The sequence below is a fragment of the Narcine bancroftii genome, chromosome 1 (genome assembly GCF_036971445.1).
Source record: "Narcine bancroftii isolate sNarBan1 chromosome 1, sNarBan1.hap1, whole genome shotgun sequence".
NCBI lineage: Eukaryota > Metazoa > Chordata > Chondrichthyes > Torpediniformes > Narcinidae > Narcine > Narcine bancroftii.
In genome coordinates, this window is record NC_091469.1 from 112,842,801 (window position 1) to 112,868,232 (window position 25,432).

The 25,432-nt window shown below is 40.6% G+C and overlaps 2 protein-coding genes across 3 annotated transcripts in view; one reads left to right on the plus strand and one right to left on the minus strand.

The window, feature by feature from the left end:
- The window catches only part of xrcc4 (X-ray repair complementing defective repair in Chinese hamster cells 4), a 534,233-nt gene extending 525,969 nt beyond the window's left edge, over positions 1–8,264 (minus strand). Inside the window, exon 1 of one of the 2 annotated variants that reach the window (XM_069936314.1) lies at positions 8,159–8,264. The gene's annotated coding sequence lies outside the window, so the exon portion shown is untranslated. Of the gene's footprint in view, positions 1–4,260; positions 4,357–8,158 lie in introns of those variants that run through there. The other variant, XM_069936320.1, reaches the window with a different exon arrangement.
- A 31-nt stretch (positions 8,265–8,295) lies between these two features.
- The window catches only part of tmem167a (transmembrane protein 167A), a 40,352-nt gene continuing 23,215 nt past the window's right edge, over positions 8,296–25,432 (plus strand). The window contains exons 1-2 of the mRNA XM_069936337.1: positions 8,296–8,400; positions 23,403–23,512. Of these exons, the coding sequence (XP_069792438.1) occupies positions 8,398–8,400; positions 23,403–23,512 (113 nt within the window). The 5' untranslated portion in view covers positions 8,296–8,397. The remainder of the gene's footprint in view (positions 8,401–23,402; positions 23,513–25,432) is intronic.

A 25,432-nucleotide genomic window follows, 5' to 3' on the forward strand; every position in this document is an offset into this window, starting at 1 on the left:
GTGGCAGGCACCAAGAGATTTCTTTAGGCAGTCCTTGTACCTTTTCTTTGGTGCACCTCTGTCACGGTGGCCAGTGGAGAGCTCGCCATATAACACGATCTTGGGAAGGCGATGGTCCTCCATTCTGGAGACGTGACCCATCCAGCGCAGCTGGATCTTCAGCAGCGTGGACTCGATGCTGTCGACCTCTGCCATCTCGAGTACTTCGACGTTAGGGATGAAAGCGCTCCAATGGATGTTGAGGATGGAGCAGAGACAACGCTGGTGGAAGCGTTCTAGGAGCCGTAGGTGGTGCCGGTAGAGGACCCATGATTCGGAGCCGAACAGGAGTGTGGGTATGACAACGGCTCTGTATACGCTTATCTTTGTGAGGTTTTTCAGTTGGTTGTTTTTCCAGACTCTTTTGTGTAGTCTTCCAAAGGCGCTATTTGCCTTGGCGAGTCTGTTGTCTATCTCATTGTCGATCCTTGCATCTGATGAAATGGTGCAGCCGAGATAGGTAAACTGGTTGACCGTTTTGAGTTTTGTGTGCCCGATGGAGATGTGGGGGGGCTGGTAGTCATGGTGGGGAGCTGGCTGATGGAGGACCTCAGTTTTCTTCAGGCTGACTTCCAGGCCAAACATTTTGGCAGTTTCCGCAAAGCAGGACGTCAAGCGCTGAAGAGCTGGCTCTGAATGGGCAACTAAAGCGGCATCATCTGCAAAGAGTAGTTCACGGACAAGTTTCTCTTGTGTCTTGGTGTGAGCTTGCAGGCGCCTCAGATTGAAGAGACTGCCATCCGTGCGGTACCGGATGTAAACAGCGTCTTCATTGTTGGGGTCTTTCATGGCTTGGTTCAGCATCATGCTGAAGAAGATTGAAAAGAGGGTTGGTGCGAGAACACAGCCTTGCTTCACGCCATTGTTAATGGAGAAGGGTTCAGAGAGCTCATTGCTGTATCTGACCCGACCTTGTTGGTTTTCGTGCAGTTGGATAATCATGTTGAGGAACTTTGGGGGACATCCGATGCGCTCTAGTATTTGCCAAAGCCCTTTCCTGCTCACGGTGTCGAAGGCTTTGGTGAGGTCAACAAAGGTGATGTAGAGTCCTTTGTTTTGTTCTCTGCACTTTTCTTGGAGCTGTCTGAGGGCAAAGACCATGTCAGTAGTTCCTCTGTTTGCGCGAAAGCCGCAATGTGATTCTGGGAGAATATTCTCGGCGACACTAGGTATTATTCTATTTAGTAGAATCCTAGCGAAGATTTTGCCTGCAATGGAGAGCAACGTGATTCCCCTGTAGTTTGAGCAGTCTGATTTCTTGCCTTTGTTTTTGTACAGGGTGATGATGGTGGCATCACGAAGATCCTGAGGCAGTTTTCCTTGGTCCCAACAAAGCTTGAAAAACTCATGCAGTTTGGCATGCAGAGTTTTGCCGCCAGCCTTCCAGACCTCTGGGGGGATTCCATCCATACCTGCTGCTTTGCCACTTTTCAGTTGTTCGATTGCCTTATATGTCTCATCCAGGGTGAGAACCTCATCCAGCTCTAGCCTTAGGGGCTGTTGAGGGAGCTGGAGCAGGGCGGAATCTTGGACTGAGCGGTTGGCACTGAAAAGAGAATGGAAGTGTTCTGACCATCGGTTGAGGATGGAGATCTTGTCGCTGAGGAGGACTTTGCCGTCTGAGCTGCGCAGCGGGCTTTGGACTTGGGGTGAGGGGCCGTACACAGCCTTTAGAGCCTCGTAGAAACCCCTGAAGTCGCCAATGTCCGCGCTGAGCTGGGTTCGTTTGGCGAGGCTAGTCCACCACTCATTTTGGATCTCCCGGAGTTTGCGCTGAAGATGGCTGCATACGCGACGGAAGGCTTGTTTCTTCTCTGGACAGGACGGCTTTGTAAGGTGAGCCTGGTGGGCAGCTCGCTTCTTTGCCAGCAGCTCCTGGATTTCCTGGCTGTTTTTGTCAAACCAGTCCTTGTTTTTCCTGGAGGAGAAGCCCAGTACCTCTTCAGTGGATTGCGGGCAGAGAGTTGGAGGCGGCGGCCCCAGTCCGGGCACAGGGAGAGCAGCAGCGGCCCCAGCCCCGGACCGGGCGAAGGGTAGGCGGCGGCGGCGGCCCCGATCCGGGCAGGAGCAAGGGGGAGACGGCGGCCCCGGCCTCGGTCGAGTGAGGCAGGTGGAGGCCCCAGTCCGGGCAGGGATGGGAGGCGGCGGCCCCAGTCCGGGCTCAGGGAGAGCAGCAGCGGCCCGGCGGCGGCCCCGATCCGGGCAGGAGCAAGGGGGAGACGGCGGCCCCGGCCTCGGTCGAGTGGGGCAGGCGGAGGCCCCGATCCGGGCAGAGAGTGGGAGCCGGCGGCCCCAGTCCAGGCACAGGGTGAGCTGCGGCGGCCTCGGCCCCGGTCCGGGCAGTATGGACCGACCTAGGAGGGGAGGCAGACCCCTCCAGCCCAGGTAAGAAACCTGCATAGGAGAAGGCCACTCCGATATAAAACCTACGACCCAAGGACCTCGCTGCCACGTCCCAGCTTGCTTGGCCACGGCACACGAACCATGGGTATAAAGGGTGGGGCCAGTACTGCGCGCACTGCACTCCACCATACCTGTATGTATTTATGTGATTACTATGTGTGGTAATTTATGAATGTGTATGTGCACTGTGGTCCAGAGAAAAGCTGTTACATCTGGGTGTAAATGTACAGTCAGATGATGATGAACTTGTTATAGCACAATAAGTCAACAGCAAATCAAATGATCATATTAACTATGAAAGATAAAACTACTCTTCAAACAAATCCAAGATCATATTGCTCCTTTGAAATCACTGCACATCATTTCCATTCTGCTCCAGTAATGAGATAGTTTGGTTGCATGCTTCTCAATTGAGATCACTTTGCTGCCGTCAGTGAAGACTGTTAGGGTTCTGCAGGTCATTCATGTTGATTGTAAGAATACTAAGAAAATAATGCTTGATCTTTGCCAATTTATCAAGTTATTATATTATGCAATGGGATAATGGACAACACAACAATATTTTTTGGAAGAAAACCTTGTTTAGTAAAATCACAATTGTAAAAGGATTCAAAAATAAATGCCATTTGCAAATGCAAATGGACTTTCAACTAACAAAATAAGCAGTTTTCACGTACAATAGATGAACATGTAAAGTTTGTCACTTTTTCACATAATTTCGATATTGCGAGGTGATTATTAGTGGGGTGAACAAGAGATCAGTGCCACAGTCCAGCTGTTTGCAAGACGAAGATTTGGATAAAGACCCAAGTGAACATGTAGCTAGCCGCTACAAGCTATGGCCCTGTGGAGCCGATAGTGCAGGAGAGGTTATAGCTGTATGCAGGTTAGCTCAGAAAGAACATGCTGTTCCCGGAAAGAACTACACGAACCCGAGCTCAGTGCAGTTAACGCTGAGCTTTATTGCTTTTATTCTCAAGCTGACGGGCATGGTCAAAGCCCCCTCAGCGCTGATTGGTATATTTCCGATCTGTTTTCCTTGATAGGCCAGTTAGGCTCCTTTAGTTGTGGCCAATTGGAGAGCAGCACTGTGGGCCTCGTGCAGCCTGCTGGATCGTCGTGTTCATCCTTCATTTTGTGAAGTACCCCAAGGGGGCTGTGAGGTGCCACCACGAACACTCTTTTAGTTTGCCAGCAATACAAATTGCTGTCTAAGCAGTCAGCACAACGCTGTTTTAACACCAGCGACTGGGACTTGGGTTCAAACCCCACACTGTCTATAAGGAGTTTGTACGTTCTTGTGTCTGTGAGGGTTTCTTCCAGGTGCTCCGGTTTCCTCCCACTGTTCAAAACATACTGAGGATTGTAGGTAAATTGGGTGGCACGGGCTCGTGGGACAAAAGGGCCTGTTACTATGCTGCACGTCTAAAAAAAGTGTTTTCTGAGGAGGAAAGGTATTGGAGGACTCATGGTCCCTCTTTCATTTCCAAAGCTGCTGCCTTAGCTGCCTGAGAATTTGTCGCATTTTGTGTTTCATTTCAGTTTAGTAGTTTGCAATCTTATTGCATTTCTATATGACCTTAAAAATGAAGCAGAGTTGAGGAGTTACGTGATGGAGTAGTGGCCGGTAGGAGAATACTAGCCCTCTCCAGAAAAGAAGAAATAAAGTGAAGAAAACACAAAGATCAAGAAACACAAAACACAACAAAGAAAAGATAAAGTTGTGGACAAAAGAAAGAAAATGGCACCCAAGAAGGAAAAAGTAAAAACAACGGGAAAAAAAGAAAAGACGCCGGAAGAGAAAGGAGAAGGCCTTACCTGCATGAAGAAACAGGGAGCCATCATGGAGAAAAGAGCCCGCTCCCTAAGGTTGGTGACGACCCCACAGAGTCGCTGGACTGCAAAAATGGCTCTCTGAGCCAAACAGAAGTGAGCAACTGTGCACCCTAAAGAAAGAGAAAACACAGATGGGAGGGGGGCCCAGCTGAGGAGCAAACTAACACAGCGCGACCAGCTGAGGGATGCCCAACATCAGGGCTCTCAGCTGGAAGAAGAGGAAAGCAACAGGAAAGGGAGTGATAGGAAAGAAGAACAGCAGCAAGAGGCCCAACAGAGAACTAGCCCAGAAGAAGAGGACCAACAGCAAGAAGCTATGCAAAAATATGCCCAGCAAAGTGAGGCAAGCAACTCAACAAGAAAGTCAGAAAAGATACAGATACAAGGAAGAGAAGTAGAAGACACAAACACAGGTGCAGACACAGAAGAAGAGGAAGAAGAAAACCAAGCTCTGCACAGAGGAATAGAAGGTAAAATAGGTGGACAGTATATAGATTAAAAAAATTTTCAAGAACAAATGAAAGCATTAAAAGAATGGTTGACATTAGAATTTAGTGAAATGAAAAGAAAAATGAAAAGTACAGAAGAAAAAATGAGTAGAATAGAGCTGGTCATGACAGAAATAGGGAAAAGATTAAAAAATGATTAAAAAGATTAAAGAACAAGAAATGGCTGTAGAAATGAAAGTGAATGACTTAAGAAGAAAATTGGAAGAAGGTGACAAAAAAGTTAAAGAGTCACAAGAGTTGTTAGCTCAGAAAATTGATATGTTGAAAATTATAGTAGGCAAAACAACATAAAGATAGTGGGCCTAAAGGAAGATGAAGAATTTATAAAAGAATGGATCCCAAAGGGCCTGGGAATGACAGAAATACAGGAAGGAATGGAAATAGAAAGGGCACACAGAACACTAGTTCCAAACCACAGACACAACAAAAACCAAGATCTGTTTTAGTAAAATTTCTGAGATACACGACAAGAGAAAATATACTGGTGAGGGCAAGGAATAAATTAGAGAAGACAAAAAACCATTGGAATACAAGGGTCATCAAATATTTTTTTACCCAGACATAAGTTTTGAACTCCTAAAGAAGAGGAAGGAGTTTAACACAGCAAAATCGATCCTATGGAAAAAAAGGCTATAAATTTATGTTAAGATATCCAGCTGTACTTAAAATATTTATCCCGGGGGAGCAAAACAGTCTGTTGTCAGATCCAATGAAAGCACGAGAATTTGCAGAATGCCTGCAGGACAGAAGGAGAGATGAAGAGATGTAACAAGAACGAAGAATGATGACAAACTACATATAAAGATGTAAAAATAATGTATAAGAACTAAAGAAGGGAAAGAAAAGGGAAGAAAGGAAGTAAGGGAGGGAAAAAAAGAAAAAAAGAGGGTGACCTTTGTTATATGTGAAGATAAAAGTCTTTTCTGGAAGGGGTTGAGTGGGAGAGAATAACAGTCACTGCGAAATCAGTTGACGCTTGTGAGCGGGTTTGCAATCCAAATGGAGAGGGGAGTTGTGGTTGCCTGGCAAGGGGCAAGGGGCAACTCAAAGTGGGGGGGGGGCATTTGGGGGGGTTAAGGGAATTTTAGATGTGGGAGTTGTTGAAATATTTTATGTTTTAAAAGTGTTGTCATACATTGAGTTCAAAAAGGGAAAACTTAAGAGATGAAAATGGGGAAAAGGTGGTGGTGAGGAAACAGAAATGAGGTGTAAACAGAATATGAGATGGCCATGTTGAACTATATGGCTATAAATATTAATGGAATACATAACCAAATTAATTGAAAAAGGCTATTAAATTTCATGAAAAAATAGACATAGCATTTGCGCAGGAAACGCATCTAACTGAAGTGGAACATAATAAATTAAGGAGAGACTGGGTAGAGCACGTAATGGCAGCATCATATAATTCAAAAGCCAGAGGTGTAGCTATATTAAAAAATAAAAATGTACCAATCAAAATAGAGGAGGAAATAATAGATCCAGCAGGGAGGTATGTAATGATAAAGTGTCAGATATATTCAGAATTCTGGAATTTGGTCAATATATATGCACCTAATGAAGAGAATCAAAAGTTTATGCAAGATATTTTTTGAAGATTGTAGATACGCAGGGGAATATATTGATAGGAGGTGATTTTAACCTTAATTTGGACCCAAAGTTGGATAAAACTGGACAAAAGACTAGCAAAAAGAATAAAGTGGCCAAATTTATGGTTAAATCAACGCAAGAAATAAAACTTATGGATATATGGAGGAGGCAGCTCCCAAGGGAGAAGGAATTCTCATATTATTCAAGTAGGCATAAAACATACTCAAGGATTTATATGTTTTTGTTGTCAGCCCATATTCAAGGGAGAGTTAGGAAAACTAAATATAAAGCTAGATTGCTATCTGATCACTCACCCCTGTTATTAGCAATAGAACTGGAGGACATCCCACCAAGAACATATAGATGGAGATGAAACTCCAGGAGGACATCCCACCAAGAACATATAGATGGAGATTAAACTCCATGCTACTTAAAAGAAAGGAATGTAGAGAATTTATTGAACTTGTGTTTTGAAATAAATATGGAATCAGTGAAAGACAAATTTATATTATGGGATGCAATGAAAGCCTTCATTAGAGGGCAGATAATAAGTTATGTAACTAAGATGAAAAAGGACTACAATCGGGAAATAGAACATTTGGAAAGGGAGATAGTAAGTACAGAAAAACAACTAGCAACAAGGGACGATATAACAAAAAGAAGAGAATTGGCGGACAATAAAAAAATACGAAACATTACAAACGTATAAGGTGGAGAAGAACATAATGAAAATAAAGCAAAAGTATTATGAGCTAGGAGAAAAAACACACAAAATATTAGCCTGGCAACTTAAAACAGAACAAGCTAAAAGAACGGTATTGGCATCAAGGAAAAAGGACAAACAAATTACATATAACCCATTGGAGATTAATGAGAACTTTAAGGAATTTTATGAACAATTATACCAAACTGAGAACGAAGCGAAAGAAGACAAAATAGAAGATTTTTTGGCTAAAATTGAACTGCTGAAATTGCAATAAGAGGAGTAAAACAAGCTGATAAAACCATTTGAAATAGAGGAAACACAGGATATATTAAAAAAGCTGCCGAACAATAAGACACCTGGAGAGGATGGATTCCCAACAGAATTCTATAAAACATTCCTCTCCTGGAAGTAATGAACCAGATAAAAGAAACACAAACCTTGCCAGATTCATGTAAGACAGCAATAATTACAGTAATACCAAAGACGGGGAAAGATCCACTAACACCAGCATCATATAGACCAATATCTCTACTTAATTCAGATTATAAGATAATAGCAAAATTATTTGCAAACAGATTGGCCGACTGTGTACCAAAAATAGTAAAACAAGATCAAAATGGATTTATTAAGAAATGACGAACGGCAGATAATGTCTGTAAATTTATTAATTTATATCATAATAAATCTTTTTTTGTGCTCCATCCAAATCGAGTCCAAGTTCTTTAATTCTTATATTACTTAGAAGATCTCTGGGTTTTTTGGTATGTTGCTTTTTGTGATTTTATTTAGTACCTGATTTAGATCTTCCCAAAACTTTTCCACTTTCTCACATGCCCAAACTTTCAGCCTCTACCATGGAAAAAGTTCTGCGGACACAAAAACTGTAAACTTTCTTCAATGTCAATTCTACCATATCTCTCCAAATGAAGAACCTTCAAAACAATATTACGTAAAACTTTGGAATGGACCAACCCCGGATGACAACCAAACTACGGCAACAGCCAGGCTGAGGCCGAGGAGGAGGCGGCGCCTTCACACTAACTCCCCGGGCCCTCGCTACATCTCTTCTACTCACGTTCACACCAACATCAGGCCGGAGACAGCTCCCAGATCAACCAAACCCATGGCGCGGCGCGGCCCCGCCGCCGCGATGACGTCAGACGCACAACGGAGCCCCGAGCGGAAGATGGGCCTGAAAGCGATACGTCATCGTGTGGCGTCGCTGGGAGATCAGCGAGAGAGGTCATTTAAATGAGGGGGAAAACGTCACTTCCATCTCGGGCGGAAATGTGATGTGGCTATGAAGTGTGCACAATGGTGAGTGGGGCTTTCTTTCTCAGTTGCTTGGGGGGCGGGGGGGGAAGGCCGGTTGGCACGACTGCAGAGTTGGGTGCTGTTATTTTGATGTTTGCGTTGGAAACCCTCAGTTCCAGGGTTTATCCGTCGTGTGGATTAAGGAGGCGTGAAGGTTGGAGTTTCCAGGGTGAAAGATGCCTTCTAGTCTTTCACCCCTTTACATTCTCCAAGCAGCTACATTTCCTGGGTGACCAACTGCTGATGGGTTATTTGCACATGTTTTTAGTCAAAAAAATTACAATTCAAGATTTATTCTAATTTTAGATAGTAGGATTGTTTACATTTCTTGATTAGTGGGCTGCAAGTTTAATAAATATGCCGAAGATCATGACAAATAAGGTGGGGGAAATGACGCATGGCAATTTAAATGTAGTGGCTGAGAAGAAAAATCATAATTTTTAACCAAATCCTATCTCAACCTTCTACACTCCAAAGAATAATCTTTCTTTGTAATTTAGATGCGGAAACCCAGGTAACATTTTTGCAAATCTTCTCTGCACTCTCTCTACCTTGTTGATATCCTTCCTAGAATTCAGTGACTGGGTTATTTTAGGCTTTGTGAATTAAGGTATTAGTGGTATTTGACTGTTGAATCTTTTATCTTGGCTTGCTTCTATTTCATAGAAAACTAGCTTGATAAATTTAGTTTGTGTGATTGGTGGTGGCTTCCTTGTATAATTGCTGTTTTGGATATTAATGCTGTTCTGGGAATAAATTATTTTGATGTGACATTACTCAAAGGTAGGGCTTTTAGAAAGTTTATTTTCAACTCCGAGTTATCCCTTGCCTAAAAGAAGGGGCTAGTCAGGGATTAAATCCAGCGTGAAAGATTCACCATGAATCTCTTTACTTAAAAAGTTGGTTTGTATTTAAAGTACTTTAACTTGTGTACACCCATTATGTGTTGTATCAGGTATTAATTTATTTATTGCTGTTAACACCATGTAGCATTAAAACCGAGATATGATGTTCCCTTGACCTGGTACAAAAACTGTCTAACAATACAATGTAAAATACAATCAATTTTCAGAAACCAGGCAGTGGTAGAAGGAAACTGGTTACAGTTAGATGTGTTATTATAGAAAATTGTCATGTTTTTAAAGTGTATGTTCATTTTTGTGGTTATGGAATAGCTGCTACCCCTTCACCATCTGACTCCTCAACAACAAACTAAATCAAGGAACTCTTTTGGACTTTATTATCTCCAAGCTGAAGCCATTAAAAGCCCCTTTCACACTTGCAAGTCATGCCAGGACCTGTTTCCATGCTGTAATTTTTATATGGTTATTAACCGCCAATGAGCCTTTAAAGTGTATATTGTGAAAGCAAAATCAGCTCAATGCTAGGTCAGATATCGTCATCTCATGCGGTGGGGTGGGGGGCGTTGACAGCCTCGGCTCCTAGTACAATCCCCCAGTGTCTGCAGACACAGGTGTTGCAAACAGGTAAGTGCGAAACGGGCAATTGCATTGTGGGGTTAAAATTACCCTAGTTTTTGCGTGAGTGCAGGAATGTGAAGGAAGAAAAAATTAAAATGAAGGTATGAACTTTGCTGTAGGAAAGTCACAGCGAGAGAGAGAGGAAATAAATAGCAATAACAGACAATTTTTAAAAAGTGGGAAAATTGTTAGCACTATAAGGGCACAATTTGTAAAGACTGGGGGAAAAAGCAATGGCTGACCTGACTTCCCAGAATGTCTTGCGGCAGAGAAACCTCTCCATGAATGCAGCCATGCATACAGGCCTTTCTCTGCCACATGGAATTCTGGGAGGGCAGATCTATCATTACTTTTTCCCACTGCATTTATAAATTGTATGCAATTATGCTTCCAACTTCCAAACTAAATTGTGTGCGATAGTGCTACCAACTTTTCCACGCTATATAAATTGTGCGCAAAAGCGCTACAAACTTTTCCACTCTGTTTAAAAAATTATCCGCTTTTTCTATTTATTGCTATTTATTGGTCTCTTGTAAATGTTTATATAGGTCGGCACAACAACAGGAGCTGAAGGGCTCATACTGTGCTGTACATAAAGCTTAATTATGTTATAATCAGGCATGATTAATTTTGTTGAAATATAAGATTATAATATATTGATCAAGATTTAGGGCAGGTTCACCATCACTCAATGCGTAATGACGTCACTGTTAGAAGGTAGAATAGTCCTAATCCTGAGGATGGCTCGTTGCAAGTGTTAAAGCATTCAGTGTCCCACTTAGGAGTGGTCAAATGTGAAAAGTCAAACCCCCATTCCTATGCTGGGACATTGAACGGCCAATTAAGTTGGAGACAAATGTGAAAGGAGCTAAAGTTAACTGAACATTGTTCAGTGAAAAGCCATAAAACCCGGAGAGATTGTTCCGAGAAATACTGAAGACAATTGAATGTTTGCTGGAGAAAAACCTGTGTAAACAAGAAATCATTTGCTTCGTGACCTATGGAGACAAGTCAGAGACCATTGCTGTCAGGTATTTTTAAGAAAAGAGCCAGTGATCGAAACAAGTCATGTGATTAAAAACATTTGAAAAGCTGTATTTTAAGAATTCAAGCAGATTCATCTGAGTTCAGAAATGCAGTTACATTCCTCCCTCCTTATCAAGGGAGGAACACAGAATTGCAGTAGCTTCAGAAAGGATGGCCACTTTGCTGCTTCTCTTTCCAGAGAGAGTGGCCATTTTAAATCTTCACTTGTGACTAACCCAATTCTCGGTGAAAGAAAACAAGATCATTCTTGTTTCTGGATCATAACCATTCTGATGGTTACTTTGTTTGACTCATACCCGAGTTTGTGAAATCATCATGTGAAACACCGATTTCGAAACCTCCATGGAAGAGAGGGTGAATTTGTGGAAAATCATTCGTATGAAGAAATATTCCTCAGAAAACGTATACAAAGAATTTGAGTTTGAAAACTTTTGACCATCAGTTTCAACACAAAAGATTTCTGAGATTGAACTTTAAAATCATCTCTTCAGAATTATGCCTGGACTGTAATGATGTGGGTTTTAGACATGGGGGTGAAGTAAGAGTAGTCAATAAAAAATATTGTTTTAAAGATACCATTGTCTTGAAGTTCTGTTGCTGCTAGTCTAGGTCATTTCAGTATCATCTACAAATTTAGCCACAAAGCCATTTAATCTACAATCCAAATCATTAAAATACACACATTTAAAATGACTCCTATGCTTGGCCCTGCAGAACACTGCTGGTAACCAATAACCAGCCTCAATAAGATCTTTTTCCCCTCACTTTTGTTTCCTGCAAATTTGCCATTGATCTACCCCAGGGGTTCCCAACCTTTTTGTTCCTCTGTACCCCTTGGGCATTTTTATAGGTTCTCGTGTGCCCCTAAAAATTAAGGATTTAAAAAAAAAACACGACATTGTGCAATCTGACTGCAGATTACAACACCATGAATTGTACAGTAGTGGTTATTCTCTCAGACCCAATGTACCCCCTGAAAAGTGCAAATGTACCACTGGGGGTACATGTACCCCAGGTTAGGAACTCCTGCTCGACCCATAATCGTATCTTTCCTGTAATTCAAAGAGCTCTCATCTTGTTAGGTAGCCTTATGTGCTGTACCTTATCAAAGGCCTGAAGAAATTCCAAATATACAACATCAACTGTATATCCTTTGTTAACCATTCAAATCTGTTGACCTACAGGGCTCTGTTTTTGAGGTTTAGGTTTTAGAAGGCATGATTTACAAGTGCACTGACGATAAAAATATTGATCATATGGTGATAGGGCAACTGTAGAAGACATCAATGGACTAGAGAGGTGGGTACAAAAGTATTTAAATGGAATTCCAATCCCAAGACAGTGTGCAGTGGAAGTGACTCCCCACCACACACATTACAGTAGACTGTGTACTGAGAAAATTAGCTGTTTAGCATTTTTTAAAATTTTACAAATTCCCCACCCCAAAAACCACTAGTTATGCAAAGTACATCACCTGCATATCCGGCAAGAGCAAGTTGATAAAGAAATCTTGTTTGTTTACTTTTTTCCACATTCTGTGAAAGCAAATTTTTATTTCTCCTCGAAAGACCACAGTCAATATGAATTGGAAATGTAGTCATCTCCTCACTGATCATCACCGGTGCACCCCAAGGATGCATGCTTAGCCCACTGCTCTACTCATGATACACCCATGACTGTGTGGCCAGGTACAATTCCAATGCTATCATCGTTTGTTGATGACACCACAGTTGTCGGCAGAATCACAAACTGAAATGTGGAAGCGTATTTGGGGGGGGGGGGGGGGAGAGATGGATCAGCTTGTTGAATGGTGAAATGACAACAACCTTGCACTCAACTACAGCCAAACCAAGGAGATGATGTGGACTTCAGGAGAAAGTCAGGGGAAAACTACCCAGTCCTCATTGAGGGCTCAATAGTGGAGAGGATCAAGAACTTCAAATTCCTGGGTGTCAGCATCTTCGAAGATCTGTCCTGGAGCCTCCATGTTAATGCAATCAAAAAGAAGGCTCGCCAGCAGCTATACCTTGTGAGATGTCTGACGAGATTTGGTCCATCACCGAAGTCTCTCGTAAACTTCTACAGGTGTACTGTGGAGAGCATTTTGGCAGGTTGCATCACTGCCTGGTATGGAGGTGCCAACTTTCAGGATAAGAATAAACTCCAGCGGGTTGTTGGCCTGTGATATCACAGGCACCAGACTTCACTCCTTCAAGGATATCTACATGAGGCAGTGTCTTAATAAAGTAGCCTCTATCCTCAAAGACCCCCACCACCCAGGCCACTTCCTCTTCATTCTGCTACCATCGGGAAAAAAACAAGGACCGCTTCTTCCACACTGCCATCAGATTCCTGAATAATCAATAAACCAAAGACATTGCCTTACTTTTTTGTGCATTATTATTTTTATTTTTTTTATAGTAATGTTGTTCGATAGTTATAATGTGAATGTTTGCTCTATGATGCTGCCACAAAACACGACTTGTTTATGATACTGAAATTTTTGGGTGCAGAAATGTGAATTCTGTTTAAATTAATTTTTGTGGCCCAAATAGTTGCAAAGCAGGCATAGGCTGTCATGCATTTTGGAAAGCAGATACAGAAGTATAAAGTGGAGGGAAATTGAGGAGTTTGGATATGCCTGCACATTATAGAACAGGTAGAAAGAATGCTGAAGATTTGAAGTAAAATCTGTGAGATCATTCTGGAACAGGTGAGGCATCTTCTAAGTGCTGTTTATATTTTTTAATCACGTATTGTAAATAAGGATATTGTGCTGCAGCAGGGACAATTCCTAAAATATTAACATGTTTTGCTAGAATTGAAGAATTCTATGATTTGGCACACTGGATTTTCTTTGAGCAGGAAGGCAGAGGTAAAGTTTGATCAAGGTGTGGAAGAGGAATAGGTAAAACTGATAGGAAAGCTGGGGTTTTTTGGAGTAGGTCTTGATTGGTAGCTCAATTAGAATCACAGTTTTTTGGGGGAGGTGGGGAGAAGCAGTTGTTATCTTAAAACATTTAAGAAATGTCTGTCTTATTTCATGATGGGTTACTTCTGTTATATAAATTGGTTTTGGAAGTTCTCAATTGCCTTTTTAGCTGGCATGGACAAGGTGGGCAAAAAAATGCCTTCCTTCTAAACAATAAATACCTATAATTTAACAAAATAAGCAAATTTCTAAACTAAAAACAAGGCAAGTGCTTCATCCAGAATCCTCTCTAGAGATATTACAGGGTATATTCACTGTTCAGTTTGCTTGTCAATTTTTGTTTGTTGATTTCTTGACGAACTAAATTGGCAGAATTTTTTTTTCCAATTTGTTAAAGGAAAAGGCTTGGAAGGATTATCAACTTGACGTGATTGAAATGGTTGTGGTTATTTTTCATTTTTGTTCTAGGTTGAGTTGCTGTTGAAGATGAGGTTGTTTCTTGTAACTGCTGATTGTAAAATTGTGAAAGACACTTCAACATAGAGTTGCTGCGTGTTACCTAGAAACACCAGTAAACAGAAAAAAATGGCATAAGAGTTTCCATAAAAAGAAAAGCCTTCTGAGGAAATTTTGACTTGTATTGAGCAGTGTTCAAAATCCCAGAATGCTCTTTGACTGTTCAGGGGAATGAGGGACTGCTTGAAATTCTGAAATTTTGTTTTATTTCAAACCATTATTTTTATGTCTAAATTGTTGGCCTATTTTGAGAATTTATGAAAGAATACAAGGCACAAAAATATTTGACAAGATTCGATGTCCTCAGTTGCAGAGAAATTGCATTTTCAAGGAGTGTAATCTGTGATCTGATATATTATAGCCCCTTTTACACTTGCATCCCACTAAATCTGTTGTTAAATGTCCCATGGTAGGATTTTTTTTGTTGCTGTTCACACTTGACCACTCTTAATTGGGACACTGCACATGTTCATACTAGCAAGGAGCCATCCCCGGGATTAGAACTGTTCTACCTTCTACTGGTAACGTCCTGACACGTCAAGCGATGGTGAACCTGCCCTAAATCCTGATTAGTGTATTATGATCTTATATTTGAACACAATTAATCATGCTTAATTATAACATCATTAAGCTTTATGTACAGCATAGTATGAGCATTTCTGAGAAGTTGGGTCTGCCATCATTATTTCTCCTCGAAAGACCACAGTCCTTATAAATTGTACACTATAATGCTACCAACTTTCCCACCCTTTTAAAAACTGTCCTTTATTGCTATTCATTTCTCTCTATCTTTCTCTCCTGCTGCAACTTTCCCATGGCAAAATTTATACCTTCATTTTAATCTTTTCTTCCTTCATATTCCTGCACTCGCACAAAAGCTTGGGACATTTCTATTTCAGAATGTAATAGCCTTTTCTACACTTGCCTGATTGTAATGCTGGCATCTGCAGACACTGGGGTCAGGATGATGTTATCTCATGCAGGCATTGAGAAGATTTTCTTTTCACATTAGACCCTTTTTAGGTTGATGGGCCATTCATTCCTGGGACCACTTCCAAGTGTGAAAGGAGCTATAGAGTTCTGGAGCTTTAAAGCATGGTTGTGGGCCTTTTGGCTCAACTCCTCCTGAGATGCTCCTATCAGTCTAAAACTTTCTTGTCCACGATTCCAATGTATCATTTTACACTTGTCTAACTTTAATTTAATCTCCCCTTCTTTTGCCCACATTGCCAGTTGATAGTCCTGTTGGAATCATGAACAAGCTCAGCTGCACCATCAATTTTGATGTCGTCTTCAAACTTGCTAAACAAGTCACTGACTTTCTCTTCGAAATTATTAAAGTATGTGACAAACAATAGGTGGTCCCAGCACTAATCCCTGCAGCATACCTCTGGTCACAGAAGTTTAATCTGAAAAACCGTCTTCTGACTAGTTTTTCAAGCCAATTTTGTATCCAATTGACAAGCTCAGCATGGATTCCATGTGATGTAACTTTCCAGGTCAGTCTGCCATGTGGGATCTTGTCAAAGCCTCGATGAAGTCCATGAATATTGTCTACTACTCTGCTCTTGTCAAAAAGAACTCCATTACAAGAATTCATGAGATACTATTTCTCAGTCACAAAGCCAAGTTAACTATCCAAAACAGTCCTTACCTTTCCAAATGCTTCTTGTCTTTCAGAATTCCTTCCAGTAAGTTGCTCTTTCATATTGGCCTCACCAGCCTGTACTTCCTAATCTCCTTGCAACACTCAGTAAATAAAGGGACCACATTTGCCACCACCACCTCCCCACCCCCCCCCCCATCCGTCTTCCAGTACCTCACTTGTTGAATAATTAAAATTCAAATATCTCCGAGAGCACTGACATTTTTTTCCCATGCTTCTCGCAATGTTCTGGGATACATTTGGTTAGGCTTGTGTATTTAAACCTTATATTTACCCTTCCAGACTGCTAAATCCTCTTTGTTAATATCAGTGTTTCTGAATTTGCTAGTTTCCATGATCTTCATGATAACTATATATGGTTTTTACACATAAAGAATGTAATTTTTTGTAGTCAATTTTTACACTTCACTTTCAGAGGTCCATTCACACAAAATGACCTGTGTACAGATATCGCTGCGTGTTTAGACAAAGTGCCATAGGCTGAACATGAGTCGATGTCGGCTGTGATGTATGACATCATAAAATTAAACTTTGTATATTAATCTCCCAATAATAAAATTGAAAATTTGGAAGTGACATTTCCCCATTCCTGATAGTTTTCTGAAGATGGGCTTTACTTGTACGTAGTTGTTTTCCCTGCCAAATATATGAAGAAATAACCAAATCTAATGAATTAAAAAAGGGTTTTGGTATATAAAAAAAAAATGGTAAGGCTTGAAAAAGATACAAAAATTTAGGTAAATATTAATTTTAATTGAATTAATATGTCCAGTCATTGTAATTGAAAGTGGTGACCACCCCAATAATAATATTTTAATCTGATTCAATAATACTACAAAATTTTCTTTCATAAGTTTATTATAACTTTTTGTAATTGTTATCTGAAATATTGAAATTGATTATTAACTATTTTAAATGGAAATTTAGAATGCATAGAAAGAGATCCTTTTAAAGGTAAATAGCATAGCATCACTGCGTCGACATCGTCTATGACATCAATCACCTGTGTTAGAAAAAGCCCTAAGACAGAAGAGCAAAATGGCTCTAGATCCACAGATCCTGTTAATGGCAACATCACTTTAATGTCACCTTGCTTCACATTTAAAATTCCCATGTTGCAATGTCACCAGATGAACACATTCTCATGTATGTTGTATTCATTAACCCATTATTGCGAACTGCCTTCAGTTCAGTTTAGACTACAGGCAGTCTGCAAAATTGACTAGGGCTGCCACAGGAAAAGTTTTGGAATGGGAATGAGTCGCTCATTTCTATTCTGAACCTTTTCCACTGCCTGAGTTGTGCAAATTTTGTGAAAATTTCCTATTGCACAGCAGCTGTGCAAGAACCATGATAGATGAGGAATATTAATTTCAGAACTTTCCCTTTTTCTGGGACTTCACATGCTGATACTTAAGGGGGTTTGTTGTCTCCCCTTTTACCCTTCATGTTTGAATTGTTTTGGGTTAACCTTGATCTTAATTGCCATGGATAGTGAATGCTTTTTTTCCCACCTTTTTTTCTCTACATGTGCATCTCCCATACTCAAGATTCACTTGATTTAACCTGATAAATGCCTCCTTTTTCCTCATCAGAGCCCAATATTGCTTGCCATCCAGGTTTTGATAATCCTGTCAGCCTTGTCCTTCACTCTGAACTCTCCCTGTTTTACATTTAAAAGCTTTCCTTTTCCCCAGACATCCCTTTATCTGCATATAGATGGTCCTATCCAAACTTTGCAAGTTCTTGTCTTATGCCACCAAAATGGGACAAGCCTAATTTTAGAAATTTGTGGACCAGTTTTATCTTTTTTTGAACTATTTTAAAACCTAATAGAATTGTGCTCACTGGTCCCAAAGTACTCCTCAGATAATACTGTATATTCAAGGTTCAATTTTCACATCAGCAGAAATTGCCTGAAGCGCAGTTAGCCCAGCAGCAATAGAAATTCACCAAGATGGTGTAATTTTTAAAATAATATTATAATTACTAAAATATAACCTCTTAAATCTAAACTCCAACTATATGCAAATGTATGTGTGTGGATTATCCAAACCATTATAGCTTAGGCACAATTCTGGAAAATCAATTCAAAGTTCAGTCTTAGAAATCTTGTGTTGAAACCCAGGACCTTTACACTGATGTTCAGAAGTCATTATGAAGTAAATGAAACACTAAGTGATCAAACTGCTGAAAAACACTTGAATCCTTGTCAAGTTGCTTCCAGAGAAATGCTCTTCCATTCAAATGATTGTCACAATTCCCCTCTTCCTTGCATAGGGGAAACAAAACGTGTAACTTCCACGATGCTTCCAAAAATCCAAGCAAGGGTCAGACGAATGACCACCAGAATGGTTATGATCCAATAAAGCAATTTTCCTGCTGCTTTTATCCAGCTATGGGTCCATCAAAATTACTATAACAATGATCATGGTGGTTTACTGTTTACCCTTTCAAAGAGAAACAGCAGAAGTGTCCATTTCACAGAGCCATTCTAACTTTTTTTTAGAACACTTGCTCAATCAATACTGCTTTCTGTTTTATTGTCCCAAAAACATGACACGTGATCACGGCTTCTCTTCTCACCAAATGTCTTTCCTTGAGTAAACAATCCGTTGATCTCGGTTTTAGTTGAGAGCATAACAGTTTGGACTCGGGTGCCAGGCTGCCTAAAAATATTGTGAATTGTGACTGCAAAGTAACACTCTCAAAAAAAAGACAGGAGCTTGCAACAGCACCTCTTGCAGTCAGAGAAAGAGAAGCAAAAGAAAGTCCCCTCAGATTTGCCCTATGTCCATGGATTCACCTCCAACACTCCTGCAGGCATACAGTCTGGTCCAAACCATTAGTATCCCGAGCTCCAGATCCAAACCTCCAAAAGGATTAGGAACCCTTCGGCACCCTCTCGCATCCCAATTCCAAAACCTGGTACCCCTTCAGCCAGTTTCCAGCAGCCCACAGCCTGCGTGGGTTCCTCACTTCAAGTCACTGGTGTGTACTTCAGCCTTGGGCCCTCAGTGGTCCACTACCGTGGTAACTGTCCTGTGGGTCGTCTCCTCTACTTCTTCTCAAACAGGGTGTGTTCTCCCCATTTTTCTGGTGCCCTGAGCCAGTCCCCCGCTTCCCCAGAAGCTGCAACCCCTTGTGGCTGCTGTCGATTATTGGTGCCGCCATCTTGGGTGCAGATCCTGTGGTCATGGGATTTTATATAAAATGACCGTCAGCTCATTTTCAGGCCATCTATAGCCTGTACGGAGCTGACTGCAGTCATACTGGGTGGTTGCTTGGACCTCACAGGAGGGCTGTAACTACTCTCTGTGGGTCCACAACATCAGCAGTGCTGCCACTTTTCATTATCTTTGACTATGCCCACGTCTCTCTAGTGCTTTTCTTACTGGGTAACCAGTAAATTGGCTGTTCAACGAACTGATTAAAGAAGCAGTTTTTGTCATTCACACTGGACCACTGTTAACTGGTTCTCTACGTCCTTTCACACTCACCACCAGGCATCCCAGGACAGAGGGGTGCGTATCCTCACGAATTGGTCCCAGGATACCCCCTGTCCCTTTCAGCACGCAGGGGCCAGATGCCCTGGGAATGATGCACCCTACCTTAGTAGTCCATCCCCTGGGTGTCCTGATACCTGCATCCCGATTTGCGAGCATTTACCCTGGCATGTTAACTGGTACATTGCCAATTAATTACTAGGATCAAGTGCCAGTGTGTCCGTCTTATTCCTGGTGACTGTTGGTATTATCGAATCAAAGGGATCGCTCCCTTCTTTTTCAGAACCTCTAACCCAAATAGTCTCACTAGTCTTTACCTCTACCAATGTGCTTTCTAAGTGCTGCCAATGTAGTCCGTACATGGTGAAATTAAGACCTCATTGTGAGAGAAAGTCCACTTGATTTCATGAAATGTGTGATCACAGTTTTAATTTTAACATGTGGCAGGGAGAGTACATCTCTTGCCTTTAAAATTGACACATCAGACTTAATGGCCCAAATGGCCTCCTGCTCCTACATCTTGTGTCTATTGCCCATCTGAGAAGAGATGAAGATCAGCAGTTGACATTACATTTTCTATGAATGGCTATGAATCTTGATGTGTTGGTTCTAGCAAATATTATTTCTTTCCTTTCCCTCCCTGTTTATTAACTACCCTTTTGTTGCTCTCATTTCTTCCTTGTTCTCCTTTTCCAGGATTTAAGATGTGAAAATTTTGCTGAAGATGCTAAATATCCTGAGTGTCATGGATTCACTCTTCGCCATAATTCTCATCTTGTTGATAAATGAAATATCATCTGACTGTACATATATAACTCAATGAGACCGTGCTTCTCCAGATGATGGTGCACACACAAATGTACATGACGTGAATCACGGACAGAAGCATAGAATTTAAAATAACTAGATAAATATTTTTCGATGTTTTACTCAGTCAGAGCCTGCAGGAAGCTATTTCCCAACGTATTAGTCCTGATTTTGATGTTCCTATACCACCATCTTTTATGGGTCAGAAATTATGGGTGGAAAGAGTCCTCCATAATTCTTTTAGCCCTATGTAAGAAATGCTCCTGGTAAATGCTATCAATAGGGGAAAGGGAGACCCCAGTGATTGTCTCGTCAGATTTGATGATCCTTTGATGCTTTGCAGCTACCATACCACACCATGATGCAGACATACAGGACATTCTCAATGTTGCTCCTGTGAAATATTGTCAAGATGGAAGATGAAAGCCTTGCCCTCCTCATTCTCTGAAGGAAGTGCTTTTCAAGGATAGATCATTCTTTTTTGGGCACCAAGGAACTTTGAGCTCTCCATGACCGAACCATTGAGGTGTCATGGATTTGACTGTTTCCCTTCCACTATAACCAATGAGCTGATCCATTTCTTGGTATTTCAGAGAGAATTAAATTTGTAGAGTTTTGATGTCTTTATTGGAGAAAGACCTGAGCAAATCATCCACAAAACCTTCTTGGATGAAGGTGATTGTACTTACCGGATGTTGCTGTTTTTAATTTTGGTGAGCTGTGCCATTGTTAAAAGTTGGGATTTTCAAGGAGCCAATGCCTGTTGTTGACTCTCCCTTCACAATTTACTTGAAGTTGTAGCAATGCAGTAAGCGAGAAATGGCAGTAAACAGAGGGAACAAAAATCTTAAAGCATAGGGCTTTTCTACCCTTCAAAATTGGGGAAATTGTTCCTTGGACTGAACACAGCATTAAAATCCAGAATATATTTTGACTTTGCAATTTAAGAAAGTTACAAAAGGCATGGAAGAATACAAAAATAAACTGCTAGGGGATCTTCGGTTTGGTCAGCATCTGGTGGAGAGGGGGGCGGGGAGAGAAAGAAATGATCAATGTTTCAGTTTGAGATCTGACACCAGTTACTACAACAGTTTTTGCTTCAGATTCCAGCATCTGTCATCTCTTGTCTCTATAGAAGGATACAGGCCTAAAATGGACAAATGGAATTGGTTTAGATGGGCCAGGCAGAATTTCTTCTTATTGGTAGTATAAACTACTCAAGAAAAATGCCCCCAAACAGCTATACCCTGCTTTACAAAACTAGAGTGTTCCTTTGAAACTTTTCATAAGCCAAAATGGCATAAAGCGATGACCCATTCACTGCTATTAAAGGTTATTTTCGTAAAAGTGAATTCTTGTCAAGCAAGCATTCATAAATTGGGTATACCTGTACGTGAGTAAAGAAATGGCTAGTGTCGTGTTTAGCGCAATGCTGTTACAGCACATGTAAGCGACCCAGGTTTGAATTTGGTGCTGTCTATTAGGAGTTTATATGTTTTCCCCATGTCTGCCTGGGTTTCCTCTAGGTGCACTGGTTTCCTCCCACCTTTCAAAACATAAAGGGGTTGTAGGTTAATTGGGTGGCTTGTGAGGCAGAAATCCCTGTTGATGTGCTTTGTCTCAATTTGTTTCTTTTTAAAAACTAAAATTTAGATTTTAAACAAGCTGCAAATACATGAAAAAAAAATCAGTAATAATATGAAAAATAAGAGTCCTTGAATGACCAGCTGCAATATGGCCTGGTATGGGGACACCAATACCTCAGCAGAAAGCTCTCCAAAAGGTAGTGTGGGAATTATGTATTACAGTTATGTATAACACTCCTCACCATTGAGAAAATGGATATTAACCACTGCTGTTGGACAGCAACAGTAATTATCATGGATCCACACCACTCAGGATGTGCTTTGTTCTTGCTACTGCCATCAGGAAAGAGCTATAGTGTCAGAAGACTTGTACCACCAGGTTCAAGAACAGTTTTTATAAAGTGGCAGGCAGAGTTCAAATCAGATGTGTGAAGTTTTGCATTTTAGAAGGTCAAGCTTGAATGTTGAGTACATGATTAATGGTGAGATTTTTAACAGTGTAGAAGAACAAAGGGACTTTGGGGTCCAAATCCATAGGTCTCTCAGGGTTGTCGCACAGGTTGATAGGGTATTGAAGAAGTCTTGTGGTATGCTGGCCTTCATTAGTAGGGAGATTAAGTTCAAGACACGTGAGGTAATGTTGCAGTTCTTTAAAACTCTGGTTAGACTACACTTGGAATATTGTGTTCAGTTCTGGTTGCCTCTTTATGAGAAGGATGTCAAGATTATAGCAAGGGTGCAGAGGAGATTTACCAGGATGTTGCATGATTTCGAGAATGTGTCTGATGAGGTAAAGTTAAAGGAGCTCAGGTTTTTCTTTTTGGAGTAAAGAAAGAGAGGGAGACTTAATCTCATTGGTGGACACCCAGCACCTTTTTAACTGGGGAGAGAGTAGCAACCACCCGAGGACATCTATAAAAGGAGAGGAGAGGAAAATTTAGGGGGGTGATCAGGGGAAGGTTTTTTTGCACAGATGGTGCCTAGAATGTGTCATCAGTGGCAGTGGTGGTGAAGGCTGGTGCAATCGGGGCATTTAAAAACAATCTTAGACAAGCATATGGATGCAGGAAAAATGAAGGGTTATGGATTAAGGCTATAGGAGGTCAGCACAACATCAAGGGCTGAATGGCCTATACTTAATGCTCTATTCTTTCCCAGTTGATCTAGATCCAGTCATAACTTTAGCAACTCCACTGATTTTCATGTTCTCACCCTAATTGTTAATATTAATGATAAACAACAGGTCACCCACCACCACCAATCCTGTTGCATACTCCTTGTCACAGTACTCCTGTCCAGCTTGAGAGGGGAAAATGCATCTTAATTCATTGAAAGCAGACAAATCTTGACTTTTATCTGTTGAATAAATTTTCTTGCTTTCTATTCTCTTGTTTGCTTTACTGTATTTTTAAAGTTATCCATATTTCAACTCTAAATTATTTATCCCCCCTTTTATTCCCACAGTCTGCAATTTTCAACTTTCAGAGTCTACTGACAGTGATTCTCCTTCTTATTTGCACCTGTGCTTACATCAGGGCCCTAACTCCCAGTGTTTTGGATAAGAATAAAACTGGGTAAGTACATTTTGTTTTTAGTCATGTAATAGAATAAAATGTTGAAGGTTCAGAGAAGCATATGTAGCCAAGAATATTAATTATGGATGAATGAGAGTTTACAGGAGTATCAATTTATCCTTTTTGAAGTTGACTGACTGGTTTATCAGTAACCTCATTCAACTTTTTCTGGAAATATTTTGGGAGTTTTTTTTTTGAAGATTGTTTTATTTCAGATTTGGAGCATCTGCAGTATTTTATTTTGATACTGTTAGGTCTGCTTTGTTCATGAATGAGTGAGACAAACACCAGACTGAGTCGAAATCAGGGTTCTTTGTTCTTTATTACCGGATTGTAACACTTGCAACTAACCATGTTAGTCGGAGAATGCATTCTGCCGTTATCAGCAAAATGGTGATTTTTTATACCCTTGGATACGTGCTTAGAACATCATCATATCATTACTTGTCCAATGACTAAAACTGTTGCTATCCTTTCCCTGCTAGCTTCCTGCCTCTCAATCCATCAATGTCTCTCTTATCTTGTAAGTACAAGGATGCATTCACATCTTGTTACAGCCCTGTACAGGGTAACTCCGTACACATTCCCATCTCATGATGTTTTACCTTACAATACTTGAGCTTCTTGATCATGGTATTGCACCATTTCTTGTGAAAACCAATTCAAACCACTTGCCTTTCATATGCTAGAATTTTATTTTTGCATAATCTTTGAATTATATTGTCTCTCCTAAAAAATTAATTTCAACCACTGATCAAATATCAGCTGAAATATAATTCGTGAGATTTTGCTGAAATGCCAAAATTAAATAATTGCTCTGTTTTATCAATCCAAAATAGATTTTTTGAAATTATATACCAAAGAGATTTTTGTAATTTTTGTTAATTTTGGCATTAACATTGTATCTGAATGTCTTGTGTGTGTTTTGCATCAAACATTCCTCATTTGATAATCCTTTCATTCTCGGAATCATCCTTGTGAATCTCATCTGAACCTTCTTTAACGTCAACACATTTTGCTTAAATTTGCTCACAATACTCTAGGTCTCACAAGTGTCTTGTAAAGCCTGAATATAACATCCATGCTCTAGTATTCCATTCCTCTTGAATGTCAGCATTGCATTTGCTTTCTTCACCACCGACTCTATTCAAATTTACCTTCAGGGTATCCTGAATGAGGCCTCCAAGGTCCCTTTGCATCTGGATATTTTAATTTTTTTCCCCCCATCCATTTTTTAAAAAAAAGTCTGCTCATTTATTTCTTACAAAGTGCATGACTGTAACCTTTCCCACCCTCTATTTCATTTGCTACATCTCTGCCTATTTTCCTGATCCAAGTACTTGTTTCACCAACACTACATGCTCCTCCACCTACTTTCATATCATCTGCAAACTTGGCCACAAAGCCAATTATTCCATCAACTCAATCAGCGTTTCCCAACCTGCGTTCCATAGAAAGATTCCATGGAAGAAATGGCAGATGATAATAATCCTAACTAGTAATAAGAGTTTTTCTTTAAAATATTTTTTACCTGTGTCTTTAAATCTGTTTCTGCAATGGCAGCATACAGTTGCCTCGACCCTAACAAAACAAAATGGCATCATGAGGCCATACGTCAGGTCTACGCATCATTTTCAACCAATGAGACTCGATTTTTTTTTTTGGAGCGAGGCTGGCCACATTTTAAAAATTTAAACTGAAAGATATTCCATATGTGCAGTACTCTATTAAGAACCATGGATTGTTGGCTTAAAAAAAAAGAACCTTGGATTGTTGACTTAAAAAAAAACCTTGGATTGTTGACTTAAAAAAAAAACCTTGGATTGTTGACTTAAAAAAAAAACCTTGGATTGTTGACTTAAAAAAAAACCTTGGATTGTTGACTTAAAAAAAGAAAGGGAGAACCCTGGATCGTTGGCT